This window comes from Haliotis rufescens, unplaced genomic scaffold (assembly GCF_023055435.1).
Source record: "Haliotis rufescens isolate VD_foot unplaced genomic scaffold, xgHalRufe1.0.p SCAF_40, whole genome shotgun sequence".
Lineage (NCBI taxonomy): Eukaryota > Metazoa > Mollusca > Gastropoda > Lepetellida > Haliotidae > Haliotis > Haliotis rufescens.
In genome coordinates, this window is record NW_025964113.1 from 1,680,245 (window position 1) to 1,698,953 (window position 18,709).

Sequence of the window (18,709 nt, forward strand, 5' to 3'; positions counted from 1 at the left end):
GTGATAAGAATACTGACATTATAATTACATATTCTGAATTTAAGCCCCAGGGGCTGCCGGCTGAACAGCGGGTCATGTTGGTGAAACAATACATACCATACTATCATTAAGTTGAAGAAACAAGATATGACCAGGCATTTTGAAATAAGTAAATAAATAATCACAATCAACTGTGTCATAAAGATTTAGGACTCACTTAATTGTTTTTCAGTTATGAGTGAGTGAATATGGATTCATGCTACTTTTAGCAATATTCCAGCATTCATCACTATGGGGACGGATATACATGTGCCTTAACATGTGTAAAAAATTTAAAAAAGGATGGAAAACAAATACAGAGTGTAGTCCCTGAAATGCAGAAATTTGTATGCATGTTTTGGAGTAATTGCTTCTATTTGATAATTTGGTACGACTTAAAATCTATTTCTGTCCATAATTATTTAATAAAATAAAATACACAGTTGAAAGTATCCCGATCTCCTAGCAACATTTGAGTACTGTAATCAATTTTTGACATTTCTCTGGAAGAATATGTACTTATGAAATATAAGAACTGTATCAAGATACGAATTGTAAGGCACCCTTTGTACATGTTGTATCAGGATACGTAATGTATCACAACCCAATGGTATCGTTATACGTCTACTCTGGGGCCCTATTTGGTTACTGGGACTCCTATTTATTAACCTGCGACCCTACAATTAAAGGATTTGAGTTCCCTGGACCCACAAAATATATATAACCAAGGTAAACCCGGTGGAGAACACAAAAAATGGGTGTCAAACATTTTACTCACGTTGAAAATCAACCCAGTCCTTTGGCCTGACAAGAGAACGATTTATCCATAAAGTAACCCCTTGTAATTTGTGATGACAATGACTTTATCATTAAGTTTAAAAAGATTTGTTGATTTTCTGACATTGTACACCTCTTTTCAATATGCTTAATACATACTGGGATAAAAGAACACCCAAAGGCAATTTCCCCCTTCTTAACACTTAACGTCATGTGATAATTATATTTTGTGGCAGCAATATGTAAGTTAAAATGGCTGACATTAGGGACCATTAGATCGACCAGCAGAGATTGACCAGTTGTCTGAAGGTTAGGGGTGAAACAATACATCGGTGCACCATAAGTTTCCATGTGGCAATATGATACATGAAATATCTTTTATCTGTATTGATACAAAACGATACACTTGCTAAATATATTACTTCCTACTCGTTTTATGACACCCCCCAGCAATTTTATCCATCAAATATCACAAAAGGTGCTGTAACTAGCCTTCCCAGTTCACTACTAGAAATAGCCGCTATGAACATGTGTCTTCAGCTAGCTTTTCCTTTTGAACATTATTTATAATCAAGAAGTTTTGACGGGATTAGACGTAAATATGTGTATCGCGATATATATCGAGTAGTGACCTACACTGACCTATGTATCATTTCATCCTTACTAATCATGGTCATTTCATAATTTCTTAACCAACATTAATTTTATTAATCAACAAATATCCCAATGTAAGGTGAACTTGACATTATGGTATTGAATACATTGAGATTGTCATATGCATATTTGCATCAGACACGCCATATGCAGGGATTAATCTGGATCTGCTCAGAGTGAAATATTTGGCCATTAATCTGCAGCAAATGTCAGTGAAAGTAAAGATTTCCAAGTTCATTGGTGACTTGTATGTTACTGATAACATGATCTATAAACATGATAAAGAGGAATAGCCGTGAACACAAAATTTGACATTATTGCACTGAATGCAATGTTAGAATACAATGCCCCTGAATAAGAACTTTTAAAAATAATCAATAATTTTCCAATTGTTTGTTGAGAGCATTTAGTTTAGTATCCTAGATACATTCCTGATAACAAGGTTTTATACCATTACCTTCTATAAAATAAGACTCCAAAATTGAGATAAAAACAAAATTCATAAGAAAACCGCTTATTCCTAAATGTGTCCTCTCAAGAGTTAACATTGGTTACCTAGACATTACATAAATACAAATTGTAACTTGATGACTATTGATAACCTCATTTTGGTGACCATTCAGAATCCCTACAAGGGTTACTCAGTTAATCGTTATGTATGTTTTGTTTTTCTCTCCATAAATGCTGACAAATCAAGATTGTGATATATTTTTTATTCAGCAAAGGGACATTGCTGTTTCACTAACACCACAGAAGACAAGAAAATTTTTGTATTTTTTAGAGGAAAACACATAAAACTTCCACTGACCATGGTGGTGACACTCTACAATTTGTTTTTCCTATCTTCTTTTATAACAAATGTGTGTTAATTTAACATATTCAAAATAAACAAAACTGAGCATTCTAAGTCACTCAAGTGATTGTTACTTGTTGTTATTGTCAACAAACGTAAAATTTCTTTCCATGACATGCTTGATTAGTCATCTGATACATGTCAAAATCAGATGTAGAAACCAATGAACATAAATTATCATCCACCATTCCATCTGAGTGTATTTTTCACATTGTCAAATATTATGTGGCTTATATAAAGAGGATGGTAATCTATTACAGATAATCGTGAATACGTTTGTTATTATTTGTCACGTTGACCTGTGATCTCACATGAAGTCCACTGATGGAGGTAAACACTCTATTTGACACCTTCAAATTTTGACAGCAGAAACAATTTACAATACTCTATCTTGAGATAGTGTTGTTCGTCTACAAAAAGTACCTTTATGGATACAAATACATAGAATGGTTAGTGGTTACGAGTGGTGAATCATTCTTGCAGACTCATAGATCCATAAAGCACGTACTGACTATCACCAAATGTCAAATTATAAAGTAACCTCCCCCACATAAACATGATGGACATATTACCTTCTAGACTAAATCCTTCTCCGTGTTTGTGCTCAACCATGGCTGAAGTCATCCTCTTTCAATCTAACATGTGTAGAAGTTGGGCACAGCTTGAAGATCGCCTGTAAGCCTCTTTTTCAGTCGATCAGTCACTGCCTACTTCCTTCTTGAATCACCGCCGCCATTGATGACACAGATCTCGCATTTTTTCTATATAGCGAGATAACATAAACGCGTTTTGTTTTAATCTGCACAATAAAAACATTTCATATTTCCAATAAAAAGCTCTACTCCAATAACATGCTCAAGCCATTTCAAATTGTTTACGAAATAACGAACATGATTTTCGACTTCGTAAAGTAATATTATCTTCACGACTAATTCTACATAGACGTCGTTCGGGGTTTTCACAACGCGTAAAGATACGGTATTTGCAACTGTTTAACATACATTTATATAGGCCCACGCGTTAAACAATTCAGTGTGAAAAGTAAAGACGTACTAACTCTCACTGTGGGCTGTTTGTCTATAAATGCTTTGTGTAGGACTGTCATGGCTATAACCAGACAACATTATCATAATCAGAATTAGGCCTAATCTTATTTCCAAAGTCAGTATTGAAAGAACATATTTTTTCTTATTTCTTAACTCCAATAGACAACATCCAACAACAACAAAATCACATTTCAATGACATATTTTACCTCCGAAACGATAAGTATATTATCGGAGTAAATGATCTGATTGTGATAAGATTGCATCCAAAATGTACACATAGATTATATAAGCAACACGCTGACACAAAACAGAGGGATGGCAAGGCTCCCCGTGCAAACTGACGCTACTGGCAAGTTCGATCCAAACATCACTGTGTTTGTATGTTAACTCAACTGTTAGGATATCTAACAGTCTGTCAATCTAACAGTGGTTTCCCTGAATATACAGCCACAAGAAAATTAATCACTAATAACAACGACTAGACCTATATTGAAACTGCACGGGTATTCGGACCCGTCGTGGAAGTTGTTCCAATGTAACAGTCTGATGGAAGATGCTGTGCTCTGTAGAATGTAACAGGGGACGGTGTTTGCTTTGTTCCAGATAACAAGTTCCCTTAGTATAATAACGGTAGTTCGTGGCCACACACCACGAGGAAGCACGTGAAGCAATAATAAAAGAAAAATCTACAGAGCCCAAGAAATATGGATATATAATCCTCAAATTCTGCATACTACTAAAGATAAACTGTCGTGAAATAACAGATTAACTGTGGTAATACGAATGAATTGGGTGTTCCTTAACAAACTTTGAGTGGAATATATTCCACTTTCAAATTAAAAAATCCATACAGTGATTTTGCTGGAGAAAAATGTCATAAGATCATCTTTTATCATTTTAGGAAATGTTGATAGGACATTCTTGTATACCATCACTAATATTAAATACAAATATTCAAGACATTTTAGATACCAATCACCCAATGTTTAGAAAAGTCACTCACCTGAAACCATGTCCTAGTGTATTATTCGCGATCATTTAATAAATCTTGATACGTTTTCTGTTTTCTGATGGTTATAATCAACATGAATAGGCATGGATTATCCTAGGAATGTACGACCTACATCTGGCTGTGACACGTCGTCCAACACCGATGATTTATTTGTAAATTTAATGTATATTTAGACATACAATAGGAATGAACATGATGGAATTTCATTCTGTATCCATCCAAATAGTTCAGTGTAAATAAGCAATTGGCCAGAAGAAATATTTCTGATTTCTTGGCAAACCCCCAAAATGCGTGCATAGTTTATATGGATTCTGTTATTAAAAAAATCAATGTTTTTGCTAATATAGTGTTGTTAACATATATTTTTAACAGTTCTGTAAAGAGTAAAACTTATTTTGATTTACATCAAGTAACAATGAAACTATTTTAAACTTTGTTTTCAAGTTAAGATAACGTACACGTGTTGTAACCTATTCAATAAATGCTTTTGTGAATGCAAAATTAATTTAATTTAAAAATAACCAGCTATCTTTTTTTAAATTATCAAGATGTTTTCTTGATTGTACAGAAACAACACAATTTCTAATATCAAATCCCCGGTATCAAGATTGATGATTGTGTCGCAAAGAAACTAAATACGGTTATCAACAGAAGGTCGGTTCCGACATTTGTAAGTGTAATCAGTTTTTAGGAAGAGTCGATGTTGGGTCCTACCCAAAATAAAGCCCTCGTGACATTTGACGGTGACAGGTGCGCGTGTGTGATCTACCCGATAGGGACACGCCTCCCGCATGGACAATGCACACGTGCAGTACACGACGAAAACATTATTCTTTATGACGTAAGTCATGATGATAGTTTGTAAACAACGTTTTCGATACACACCCCACCGCCCCAAAGTCCTTATCTGATCACTTCTTTTTTAGCACACTTGAATCTTATACCCCCATTTTGTCAAGGTGTACTCTCGCTTAGGACTTGATGTTGGCGCAATAGTTGTTGTTTAATACGTGCAAAATATATGATATTGCGCAGATACATATGTTTGGTTAAGGTCAACCATTGTGCTTCGAATGAACTCTGTCATGATCTGTTGCTATTGTGCAAGAATGTAGGTGAAAGATCCAAAATACTTTCGTTAGTTCCGGGTTTGAGTTTTATACCTTTTCAACGTGACCTAATTTACATATTTCCGCTATTGATTGCAGTGGGTGGGTCTGACAGATTTGCAAATGTGATCCAAGCAAGGTTTGTTATTTCGCAATGTTTATCATCAACTGTCTCCGAAATAAGAACTCTTGATTCAACTTAATTATTTAAGTTTTATTGTTAGCTTTGATGTGTGCAACTGTTCCTATAATTGTTGTCAAAGTGGAATGCTAGTGCAGTTGATTTCAAGGGCCCATGTTTCTTCTGAGGGCCAACATCAATGGTACAAAACACAATGGATGCTGGGTGTAGATAGCAGGTGGACGGGTGACCAGGAGCATGGTTCACACTTGTGTGTTTCAGTTTGGATTATTTCACAGGCTGTCATGATCGAGTGAATGAATGTTTTGCGACACAGTCAGCAATGATATATGCTGCTACAATGACAAATCAGCCAAATCACATGATGTCAGTGTAACTACCTGATCCCCATTTTAATTGACTTTTCTCACAAGGTCACTGTTGGATTCAGACGGGTGCGCACTCCTTCTTTTTTCAGACACCTTGCATATGTCAACCTGTGTCAGTCCCTCTCATTCTAAGTGTTTTATATTATTACACTGGTGTACTTCTCCCCACGACCCCAGACCCTTGTGTTTATCCTCACTACTCCATGCTTCAAGACAGACCCTCTTGTTCATTCTGTCTACTCCATGCTTCAAGCCAGATCCTCATGTTCATTCTGTCTACTCCATGCTTCAAGACAGACCCTCATGTTCGTTCTGCCTACTCCATGCTTCAAGCCAGACCCTCTTGTTCATTCTGTCTACTCCATGCTTCAAGACAGACCCTCATGTTCGTTCTGCCTACTCCATGCTTCAAGCCAGACCCTCGTGTTCATTCTGTCTACTCCATGCTTCAAGCCAGACCCTCGTGTTCATTCTGTCTACTCCATGCTTCAAGCCAGACCCCCTTGTTCATTCTGTCTACTCCATGCTTTAAGCCAGACTCTTGTTCATTCTGTCTACTCCATGCTTCAAGCCAGACCCTCATGTTCGTTCTGCCTACTCCATGCTTCAAGCCAGACCCTCATGTTCGTTCTGTCTACTCCATGCTTCAAGCCAGACCCTCGTGTTCATTCTGTCTACTCCATGCTTCAAGCCAGACCCTTGTGTTCATTCTGTCTACTCCATGCTTCAAGCCAGACCCCCTTGTTCATTCTGTCTACTCCATGCTTTAAGCCAGACTCTTGTTCATTCTGTCTACTCCATGCTTTTAGCCAGACTCTTGTTCATTCTGTCTACTCCATGCTTCAAGCCAGATCCTCATGTTCATTCTGTCTACTCCATGCTTCAAGCCAGACCCTCATGTTCGTTCTGTCTACTCCATGCTTCAAGCCAGACCCTCGTGTTCATTCTGTCTACTCCATGCTTCAAGCCAGACCCTTGTGTTCATTCTGTCTACTCCATGCTTCAAGCCAGACCCCCTTGTTCATTCTGTCTACTCCATGCTTTAAGCCAGACTCTTGTTCATTCTGTCTACTCCATGCTTTTAGCCAGACTCTTGTTCATTCTGTCTACTCCATGCTTCAAGCCAGATCCTCATGTTCATTCTGTCTACTCCATGCTTCAAGACAGACCCTCATGTTCGTTCTGTCTACTCCATGCTTCAAGCCAGACCCTCGTGTTCATTCTGTCTACTCCATGCTTCAAGCCAGACCCTTGTGTTCATTCTGTCTACTCCATGCTTCAAGCCAGACCCCCTTGTTCATTCTGTCTACTCCATGCTTTAAGCCAGACTCTTGTTCATTCTGTCTACTCCATGCTTTTAGCCAGACTCTTGTTCGTTCTGCCTACTCCATGCTTCAAGCCAGATCCTCATGTTTATTCTGTCTACTCCATGCTTTAAGCCAGACTCTTGTTCATTCTGTCTACTCCATGCTTCAAGCCAGACCCTCGTGTTTATTCTGTCTACTCCATGCTTTTAGCCAGACTCTTGTTCATTCTGTCTACTCCATGCTTCAAGCCAGATCCTCATGTTTATTCTGTCTACTCCATGCTTTAAGCCAGACTCTTGTTCATTCTGTCTACTCCATGCTTTTAGCCAGACTCTTGTTCATTCTGTCTACTCCATGCTTCAAGCCAGATCCTCATGTTTATTCTGTCTACTCCATGCTTTAAGCCAGACTCTTGTTCATTCTGTCTACTCCATGCTTTTAGCCAGACTCTTGTTCGTTCTGCCTACTCCATGCTTTTAGCCAGACTCTTGTTCGTTCTGCCTACTCCATGCTTTAAGCCAGACTCTTGTTCATTCTGTCTACTCCATGCTTTTAGCCAGACTCTTGTTCGTTCTGCCTACTCCATGCTTCAAGCCAGATCCTCATGTTTATTCTGTCTACTCCATGCTTTAAGCCAGACTCTTGTTCATTCTGTCTACTCCATGCTTTTAGCCAGACTCTTGTTCGTTCTGCCTACTCCATGCTTCAAGCCAGATCCTCATGTTTATTCTGTCTACTCCATGCTTTAAGCCAGACTCTTGTTCATTCTGTCTACTCCATGCTTTTAGCCAGACTCTTGTTCGTTCTGCCTACTCCATGCTTTAAGCCAGACTCTTGTTCATTCTGTCTACTCCATGCTTTTAGCCAGACTCTTGTTCATTCTGTCTACTCCATGCTTCAAGCCAGATCCTCATGTTTATTCTGTCTACTCCATGCTTTAAGCCAGACTCTTGTTCATTCTGTCTACTCCATGCTTCAAGCCAGATCCTCATGTTTATTCTGTCTACTCCATGCTTTAAGCCAGACTCTTGTTCATTCTGTCTACTCCATGCTTTTAGCCAGACTCTTGTTCATTCTGTCTACTCCATGCTTCAAGCCAGATCCTCATGTTTATTCTGTCTACTCCATGCTTTAAGCCAGACTCTTGTTCATTCTGTCTACTCCATGCTTTTAGCCAGACTCTTGTTCGTTCTGCCTACTCCATGCTTTTAGCCAGACTCTTGTTCATTCTGTCTACTCCATGCTTTTAGCCAGACTCTTGTTCATTCTGTCTACTCCATGCTTCAAGCCAGATCCTCATGTTTATTCTGTCTACTCCATGCTTTTAGCCAGACTCTTGTTCATTCTGTCTACTCCATGCTTTTAGCCAGACTCTTGTTTATTCTGTCTACTCCATGCTTTTAGCCAGACTCTTGTTCATTCTGTCTACTCCATGCTTTTAGCCAGACTCTTGTTCATTCTGTCTACTCCATGCTTCAAGCAAGATCCCCTTGTTCATTCTGTCTACTCCATGCTTTTAGCCAGACTCTTGTTCATTCTGTCTACTCCATGCTTTTAGCCAGACTCTTGTTCATTCTGTCTACTCCATGCTTCAAGCAAGATCCCCTTGTTCATTCTGTCTACTCCATGCTTTTAGCCAGACTCTTGTTCATTCTGTCTACTCCATGCTTTAAGCCAGACCCCCTTGTTCATTCTGTCTACTCCATGCTTTTAGCCAGACTCTTGTTCATTCTGTCTACTCCATGCTTCAAGCAAGATCCCCTTGTTCATTCTGTCTACTCCATGCTTTTAGCCAGACTCTTGTTCATTCTGTCTACTCCATGCTTTAAGCCAGACCCCCTTGTTCGTTCTGCCTACTCCATGCTTTAAGCCAGACCCCCTTGTTCGTTCTGCCTACTCCATGCTTTAAGCCGGACCCCCTTGTTCGTTCTGCCTACTCCATGCTTCAAGCCAGACCCCCTTGTTCGTTCTGCCTACTCCATGCTTTAAGCCGGACCCCCTTGTTCGTTCTGCCTACTCCATGCTTTAAGCCGGACCCCCTTGTTCGTTCTGTCTACTCCATGCTTTAAGCCAGACCCCCTTGTTCGTTCTGTCTACTCCATGCTTTAAGCCGGACCCCCTTGTTCATTCTGCCTACTCCATGCTTTAAGCCAGACCCCCTTGTTCGTTCTGTCTACTCCATGCTTTAAGCCAGACCCCCTTGTTCGTTCTGTCTACTCCATGCTTTAAGCCAGACCCCCTTGTTCGTTCTGTCTACTCCATGCTTTAAGCCAGACCCCCTTGTTCGTTCTGTCTACTCCATGCTTTTAGCCAGACTCTTGTTCATTCTGCCTACTCCATGCTTTAAGCCAGACCCCCTTGTTCGTTCTGTCTACTCCATGCTTTAAGCCAGACCCCCTTGTTCGTTCTGTCTACTCCATGCTTCAAGCCAGACCCCCTTGTTCGTTCTGCCTACTCCATGCTTTAAGCCAGACTCTTGTTCATTCTGCCTACTCCATGCTTCAAGCCAGACCCCCTTGTTCGTTCTGCCTACTCCATGCTTTTAGCCAGACCCCCTTGTTCGTTCTGCCTACTCCATGCTTTAAGCCAGACCCCCTTGTTCGTTCTGCCTACTCCATGCTTTAAGTCGGACCCCCTTGTTCGTTCTGCCTACTCCATGCTTTAAGCCAGACCCCCTTGTTCGTTCTGCCTACTCCATGCTTTAAGTCGGACCCCCTTGTTCGTTCTGCCTACTCCATGCTTTAAGCCAGACCGCCTTGTTCGTTCTGCCTACTCCATGCTTTTAGCCAGACTCTTGTTCATTCTGTCTACTCCATGCTTTAAGCCAGACCCCCTTGTTCATTCTGTCTACTCCATGCTTTTAGCCAGACTCTTGTTCATTCTGTCTACTCCATGCTTCAAGCAAGATCCCCTTGTTCATTCTGTCTACTCCATGCTTTTAGCCAGACTCTTGTTCATTCTGTCTACTCCATGCTTTAAGCCAGACCCCCTTGTTCGTTCTGCCTACTCCATGCTTTAAGCCAGACCCCCTTGTTCGTTCTGCCTACTCCATGCTTTAAGCCGGACCCCCTTGTTCGTTCTGCCTACTCCATGCTTCAAGCCAGACCCCCTTGTTCGTTCTGCCTACTCCATGCTTTAAGCCGGACCCCCTTGTTCGTTCTGCCTACTCCATGCTTTAAGCCGGACCCCCTTGTTCGTTCTGTCTACTCCATGCTTTAAGCCAGACCCCCTTGTTCGTTCTGTCTACTCCATGCTTTAAGCCGGACCCCCTTGTTCATTCTGCCTACTCCATGCTTTAAGCCAGACCCCCTTGTTCGTTCTGTCTACTCCATGCTTTAAGCCAGACCCCCTTGTTCGTTCTGTCTACTCCATGCTTTAAGCCAGACCCCCTTGTTCGTTCTGCCTACTCCATGCTTTAAGCCAGACCCCCTTGTTCGTTCTGCCTACTCCATGCTTTTAGCCAGACTCTTGTTCATTCTGCCTACTCCATGCTTTAAGCCAGACCCCCTTGTTCGTTCTGCCTACTCCATGCTTTAAGTCGGACCCCCTTGTTCGTTCTGCCTACTCCATGCTTTAAGCCAGACCCCCTTGTTCGTTCTGCCTACTCCATGCTTTAAGTCGGACCCCCTTGTTCGTTCTGCCTACTCCATGCTTTAAGCCAGACCGCCTTGTTCGTTCTGCCTACTCCATGCTTTAAGCCAGACCCCCTTGTTCGTTCTGCCTACTCCATGCTTTAAGTCGGACCCCCTTGTTCGTTCTGCCTACTCCATGCTTTAAGCCAGACCGCCTTGTTCGTTCTGCCTACTCCATGCTTTAAGCCGGACCCCCTTGTTCGTTCTGCCTACTCCATGCTTTAAGCCAGACCCTCGTTTTATTCTGTTTACTCCATGCTTTAAGCCGGACCCCCTTACTTCGATCTGCCTACTCCATGCTTTAAAGGGCAAGTTCACACGGAAATGAACCTATTTTTCTTGTACTTTTTCTACATTAAAAGTGTTAACCTAGAAGTGTCATAGGCAAAAATATAAAAATATCACAATTAATTAACATATTTTTCCCATTAAAACGATTTATATTTTTCACATTTACCTAGTGTTCTATTTCCACAACAAAAACACCATAGCTTATGTCCCTTGCAATATGACGTCATTGGTGCCAATTGATAAACATTATGACGTCATTATGCTTTGTTAGAGCCGCTTCACGTGGTGTAGGTCAAGGTGTGTGATTCTAGCGTCTCAGATGCCAGCCAGCATAGTGTTATGCTGAGTCACCACTGCGCCGGAGTGTGTCGTAGGCCATGTTGTTTTACCGCAAACTGGTACTTGATATCTTTTGCGTTGAGAATAGACAGGGACCCAGTTGAATTGGCACCAATTACGTCATAATCTAAGGGGGATAACTCAGGCCTGTTTAGCTCGAAAAACGAAGGCCTCATAACGGCACATTATTTTCACACTATTGTGAGCTTTCCTACTTTCACTGTGAAAAAAATGAGTGTATATTTTCAAACACAGATACTAATTAATTCTAAAATTGCGTTTTGTTTAGAAAAAGAAAGAAAGTGATTTTTGCGTTTACACTTCCCCTTTAAGCCAGACCCCCTTGTTCTTTCTGCCTACTCCATGCTTTAAGCCAGACCCCCTTGTTCGTTGCCTACTCCATGCTTTAAGCCAGACCCCCTTGTTCGTTCTGCCTACTCCATGCTTTAAGCCAGACCCCCTTGTTCGTTCTGCCTACTCCATGCTTTAAGCCAGACCCCCTTGTTCGTTGTCTACTCCATGCTTTAAGCCAGACCCCCTTGTTCGTTCTGCCTACTCCATGCTTTAAGCCAGACCCCCTTGTTCGTTGTCTACTCCATGCTTTAAGCCAGACCCCCTTGTTCGTTCTGCCTACTCCATGCTTTAAGCCAGACCCCCTTGTTCGTTCTGCCTACTCCATGCTTTAAGCCAGACCCCCTTGTTCGTTGTCTACTCCATGCTTTCATCCAGACCCTCGTTTTTATTCTGCCTACTCCACTGCTCTAACTGTGTTGTATATTGTCCTGACAGTGTTTGATATCGTTTCCTGTTCTTCCAGATGAAGTGAGACATGGTAGTGGTGGTCGCCGTGTCCGTGGTGGTGCCCCTGCTCTAACTGTGTTGTATATTGTCCTGACAGTGTTTGATATCGTTTCCTGTTCTTCCAGATGAAGTGAGACATGGTAGTGGTGGTCGCCGTGTCCGTGGTGGTGCCCCTGCTCTAACTGTGTTGTATATTGTCCTGACAGTGTTTGATATCGTTTCCTGTTCTTCCAGATGAAGTGAGACATGGTAGTGGTGGTCGCCGTGTCCGTGGTGGTGCCCCTGCTCTAACTGTGTTGTATATTGTCCTGACAGTGTTTGATATCGTTTCCTGTTCTTCCAGATGAAGTGAGACATGGTAGTGGTGGTCGCCGTGTCCGTGGTGGTGCCCCTGCTCTAACTGTGTTGTATATTGTCCTGACAGTGTTTGATATCGTTTCCTGTTCTTCCAGATGAAGTGAGACATGGTAGTGGTGGTCGCCGTGTCCGTGGTGGTGCCCCTGCTCTAACTGTGTTGTATATTGTCCTGATAGTGTTTGATATCGTTTCCTGTTCTTCCAGATGAAGTGAGACATGGTAGTGGTGGTCGCCGTGTCTGTGGTGGCGCCACTGCTGCTGCTGGTGGTGGTGCTCATCAAGTGTCTGGGTTGCCTGAGGAAAAAAGAGGGTTTCAAGGTAACAAGTTGATCCAACCTTGCTTTAGTTTAGGAGACTAAAATCTACTGATGTGGTTAATTCCGATACATTTTGTCCAGTATGATATATAGCAACATGTACTTGCTGAACCTTAGTGTGAAAAATATGAATACATGTTTTATCAAGAATATGGAATCCGAATAGGAAAAGGAATTACAATAGTGTCACACCAAAAAATAGTTTTTCTGAAATGTATTCTGGTAAAACCAACAAGGAAATCACAAGAAAGTAACTCCATACTTACTGGGAAGCCCGGGTAAGTTGAGATACCTGACAGTTAACCCTGTATGACTATGTATGAGGGGCACCCACTGGTGCATACCATTATGAAGAAAGGGGTAGCGGGTGGTCCGTGACAAGTAGTTCCGATGGATATGTGCGTGTCTCTGCTAAGAATTCTGGTATCTTCCTGTCCGACCTCTAAATAGTCTCATGGGCAACGTGTGTCCAAGGGATCATAGTCAGTTTCTTTGTCATGACCTACATAAGCACAACATGCATACACCCTCTCTACCTGTTGGGGACAGTCGGGTAGCGTTGTGGTTAAAGTGTTCGCTTGTCATGCTGAAGACCTGGGTTCGATTCCTGACATGGATACAATGCGTGAAGCCCATTTCTGGGTCCCCCGCTGTGATATTGCTGGAATATTGCTAAAAGTGGCGTAAAACCAAACTCACTCACATACTCTACCTGTAACAAGCCAAGGATATTTGCCCACGTTCTTTGCACTGCCTACTTGTCTCAAATGTGTTTTGGGAGTTGGTTTCAAGTTAGCCTGGATTACCAGTAGGACGGACCCCTTTAATGTTTCCACTATACATTGATGCATATTGCAGAACTACTGCTGTGTATTGTTTTATTTTGCCCTGTCTTTAGCTTGGTCCATATATTTGTGAGTCTTTTTAGGACTGCATGGTATAACATGGTATAACAATAACTTCTTTAAGTTGCATTTAGAAGTTGGTATGATCACCGACTCAGACCGAGGGAGATAGTTCTATGGATATACAACTTTTTTATTACAATGAAAGCGACGCTCCCATTTTTGGATGCCATCGTTCGGCCATCGCATTTATTTGCACTGCCCAGCTACATTTATGGGGAACAACACACTATACACTTCCCTCTCAAAAATAATGTCATCCAATAAATGACGTCATCAAGTTGCAGGTGTTCGAATCTAAAAAAATGTCATGATAGAACCATGTTTTATTGTGAAATGTACCACACTTTGTTCTTCATTGTTCTTTGCGATTTCGCGTACCTATCTTATATATCGCAATAATGATAGCAGTACAGATATCTCAATATATTGCAATACAATTATTTTGCCAATACACAGCCCTTGTCTTTTTGGACTCCTGGTGACAAGTTTATGGGTCCTAAATGGGGGGTGCCTGTGTGACCACTATAAAAGCAAATATAATATGGTTATGTGTTTGTTTGTTTTTTGTTTTAACCCCGCACTCAGCAATATTCCAGCTATATGACAGCGGTCTGTAAATAATCGAGTCTGGACCAGACAATCCAGTGACTGACATCATGAGCCTCAATCCATGCGATTGGGATACGATGACATGCATCCACCAAGTCAGCGAGCCTGACCACCCAATCCTGTTAGTCGCCTCTTACGACAAGCATAGTCACCTATTATGGCAAGCATGGGTTGCTGAAGACCTATTCTACCCCAGATCTTCACGGGTCTTGTGTAATGCCTTATACTTGGTTTGGAAAGGCAGTACTCATTCCTGTTCAACTTCCTGGTGGTGCTTCAGTTCTGATTACCAGTCTAGTACTACTAGCATCTTCTTTGAGCACTGATTGGGCACCCGGTTATATTCCCATGGGAGAGTGAGAAACTTGAACCTCATCTCTGTTGACGAGGTGGTCAGTCGGGTAGCCTAGTGGTTAAAGCGTTCGCTTGTCATGCCGAAGACCTGGGTTCGATTCCTGACATGGATACAATGTGTGAAGCCCATTTCTGGGTCCCCCGCCGTGATATTGCTGGAATATTGCTAAAAGTGGCGTAAAACCAAACTCACTCACTCACTGTTGACGAGCTGGCTCAAGAGGGTGTGGGAGTGATGAGGTAGCCCAGTGGTTAAAGTGTTTGTTCATTACGCCGAACACACGGGTTCGATTCCCAATATGGGTACAATGTGTGAAGCCCATTTCTGGTGTACCCGTCGTGATATTGCTGGAATAGTGCTAATGGCAGTGTAAACCCAACTCCCTCACTCAGGAGGGTTGTAACACTATGCATTCAGTCAGTGACTCATTGTTAATGTAAGCAGGCTAAGACTGTGAACTGCTTGACACTGAATAGTTACAGACAGTTCGCCCACTAGTTTAGCTGTTAAGACGCTGCAGTTTGCTGTGCAGAGTTGTGTTCCTTCAGCATGCCAGGAACCTGTCTTAAGCTTGAATTCCAATTTTGCCTTGATTCTTACCATGCTCATCATCTTCCCGAATCAAGGTAGTTACCTAAGAGATTCCACCCTTACCGAACTGTCCTGGAATTTCTGGGCTCGATCGTAGCGCGACCAGTGGCAATTACAGGTTATGTCCCTTCCATGTCCCTCTTTTTGACCTTTCAGATTCCATATTGATTAAGATTGTAGTAAATGTCTTACTTTGTGAAGTGCATCAAATGCTTTACAAATCACATGCTTTACAAATCCAGCAATCGACCGTTGGTTGATTTTGTTATGCCATTTTGATTGGACTATACATTGACTCATTAGTCTAGCCAAAATAAAACTTAAAATTCCAGCCTAGTTTGGCAAGGGTGGAAACTGGACTTTTTATAGTCAGTTAACTCTCTTGCCTTGGGAAGATGCATGCTCGTGGGTGTTACCAAGTAGTGAAAGTCTTAGGCCTGCATCACTTCAGGCTTTCTTCCCGCATCAGGATTACACGCCATATTACTGAAATACTGTTCAAAGCAGCGTTAACTCACTCACTATAATGGTACCAGTTTGCATTTTAGTATTTGATACAATTGAAATTATTTGTGATGAATTTTTTCTCGATCTTAATATGGTGATATGGATGTACTTCAGACTTTTGAAAATGAGGATTCTCGTATGGAAGCGAGAATCAACCCTGGCTTCGCCATGGGTCAAGATGTGGACACCAGAGATCAGACAATGTCAACAACCATTCAGATCGAACCCCTACCAGAGCTGCTGGCCGAGTCCACACCCAGGAAGCCAAAGATAGCATGTGTGGAGAAGACAAAGCAAGAGGCAGCCTTCAAGCTTGTTGGTAAGACAGGTCAAGGGTGTATCTCCCAGGGAGGGTTTAGGCAAGTCGTGGCACCAAGTGTGGTTCTGGGGCAGGATAGTTGCCAACTTGTTCCCCAGTGGGGATGCCAGAATAGTTCCCCGTTCATCATTCATCAGGATTCCAAGGCAGTGAATATTTCTGGAATATTGACTGGAGTAAAATGACATTCTCTCAGCATTGCCCAAAATTATTAATTATAAAATGTGGCTGGTTATAACTGGTACATCGCCAGATTTGTCTCCAAAATGTCCGAAAGATTTGGATGTTAATAAAATTATGTTTGAAAGGCACTTTAAAAATGATTTGAACACTATATAAAGTGATGTGTTGACTTGACCCTTGACACACACGCTCCATCCCCAAACTTGATGAATATTTTCTGTACCTTTCAGTAATAAATAACCCTCACCCTTTCCCAAGGCGACAGCTGACCTACTTGAAAGAAATTGGAACTGGATGGTTTGGACAGGTATGTTTAAACAGCAGGTAACAGTAGTAACACCTGCTAAACAAACAAGAAATATCACAGCCTTATAATTGAACCGGAGGATCAACATAATCCGTGCAGTCAATAACAACAGCAGGGGTGTTAGCTTTGCTCTTGAGCCAGTTGACCCGGCGGATGATGAAAACACTAAGAGCAACTCCACCACAGTCCTCTGATCAATGAAAATGGATTCTTCCATTGAATGTGGAATGGCTACTGCCCATATTGTTCACACAGATTATTCTTCAAATAGTTCAGCAGAAGCAAAGAATAGACATACAATTTTGAAATTAGATCTTTTATTATTTTATTTTTGAATTTTCTCACTTTTTCATTCTCGCTCACCTGCACATGTTGTGTAGGTACTGGAGTCTGATGCAGAGCACATTACAACAGGGATTCCTCTGAGTCGTGTCGTGGCCAAAGTCTTGAGAGATGATGCATCTAACTCGGAGAAGAAACTCTTCCTTGAGGATGTAGTACCTTACAGGTAGTGATTTCCTAACAACTCATTTTAATCAGAATTGGAATCTTATGAGAATTTAATGTTTTGTTTCTTGAAAGGCTCAGATGTAAATGATGATTTGTTTTTGGAGCAGAATGAACTAACTTTTGACAATCTCCTTGGTGTTTTGTGTGTGTTCTGTCAAAAGGTGTTCTACTAGATAATCAAAATGTTTGTTTTCTTCATTTTGTGGACCATGAAAACAAATCTTTTACTGTTTGAGCCTCATTGTGATTAGTATGGTTTGTACATTATGACTGAGATGATGGCATCTGTACAGGGAACTGGAACACTCCAATGTGCTGCGTCTGCTGGGCCAGTGTACTGAAAGCGCCCCCTATCTCATGATTCTGGAGTATGCTCAGATGGTATGTATCATAGATAAGAGTTGTTACGGCCGGGTAGAGGTATAAATGACTTGTGGCTTAGCCCACTGGATGAAGCGTTAGCTTATCATGCTGATGACCATGGTTCTATTTAAAACTCATACTTGGTGTCCATTTGGAAATATCTGTTGACGCTATGTTGTCGGTACACATGCTTTGCAAATCCTTCAGTCAACCAAAATCTGCGCAGCTGTTTAGGAACCGGATGTCAAATTCGTTAAGCTATTTTAATTGAACTATGCATAGACTCGTAAGTCAAGCCTAAATGTAACTCAGCAATTCTAGTCTATATCGGCAAGGGTGGAAACTGGACTTTTATGGTCAGTTAACACCCTTGACTCAGGAAGATGTCCAAAGGCAGGTTAGAAACCATTAAGCATTGACCAAGATTTGGCTGAATCTGCTACTCTTTGTTTATCAGTAGTAAATATCTTAGACCTCATCGTCTGGAACGTTGTCCTTCATGAAGCTGACATGCCATGATGTGGCTGAAATACTGTTCAAAGCAAAGTCTCTGTCACTTGCTCTAAATGATATTTGATATTAAAGTTGCACCCTTCTACATCCTTCATTTTGTCTGCATCGGCCACACTTTTAGCCCCATCTGAACCTAATGTTCTTTTCTGTCTACCTCATGGTGCATCATTAGCATCTACATTTACAAGACCGAACAGTCCGGGATACTTGTTGCTTCCCTGTCTGGCGCTTGCCATTTAGGGGCTAAAATGTGGACTGGTCGGCTCGGAGTCAGTATATTACTGTGTCTGAGTTGGGTATTCATGTTAAAACTGTGGCATGGTATCTCAGTGAGCTAGCACTATAAATCAGTCAGGACTAGTACAGGCAGCCACACACACCCTTCTCTTTCTCTTCCCCTCCCTCCCTCTCCCCCCCACACACACATGCATGTAAGTGCAATAATCTTGGACCCATGGCACCTCAGCTCTACATTTACAAAATCTTCAGCGAGGCATGCTGAAGTTAAAATATTCAATA

The 18,709-nt window shown here is 41.6% G+C and overlaps 2 protein-coding genes across 4 annotated transcripts in view; one reads left to right on the forward strand and one right to left on the reverse strand.

Annotated features, from left to right (window-relative positions):
* LOC124138273 (cytohesin-1-like) overlaps nt 1–3,060 on the reverse strand; it is a 68,018-nt gene extending 64,958 nt beyond the window's left edge. For 2 of the 3 annotated variants that reach the window (XM_046504840.2, XM_046504859.2), the window contains exon 1: nt 2,875–3,060. In XM_046504840.2, coding sequence (XP_046360796.1) covers nt 2,875–2,926 — 52 coding nt within the window. In that variant the 5' untranslated portion in view covers nt 2,927–3,060. The remainder of the gene's footprint in view (nt 1–2,874) is intronic. The other variant, XM_046504848.2, reaches the window with a different exon arrangement.
* A 2,017-nt stretch (nt 3,061–5,077) lies between these two features.
* LOC124138293 overlaps nt 5,078–18,709 on the forward strand; it is a 43,415-nt gene continuing 29,783 nt past the window's right edge. Inside the window, exons 1-6 of the mRNA XM_048382704.1 lie at nt 5,078–5,203; nt 12,913–13,026; nt 16,110–16,314; nt 16,728–16,804; nt 17,185–17,312; nt 17,608–17,695. Coding sequence (XP_048238661.1) covers nt 12,925–13,026; nt 16,110–16,314; nt 16,728–16,804; nt 17,185–17,312; nt 17,608–17,695 — 600 coding nt within the window. The 5' untranslated portion in view covers nt 5,078–5,203; nt 12,913–12,924. The remainder of the gene's footprint in view (nt 5,204–12,912; nt 13,027–16,109; nt 16,315–16,727; nt 16,805–17,184; nt 17,313–17,607; nt 17,696–18,709) is intronic.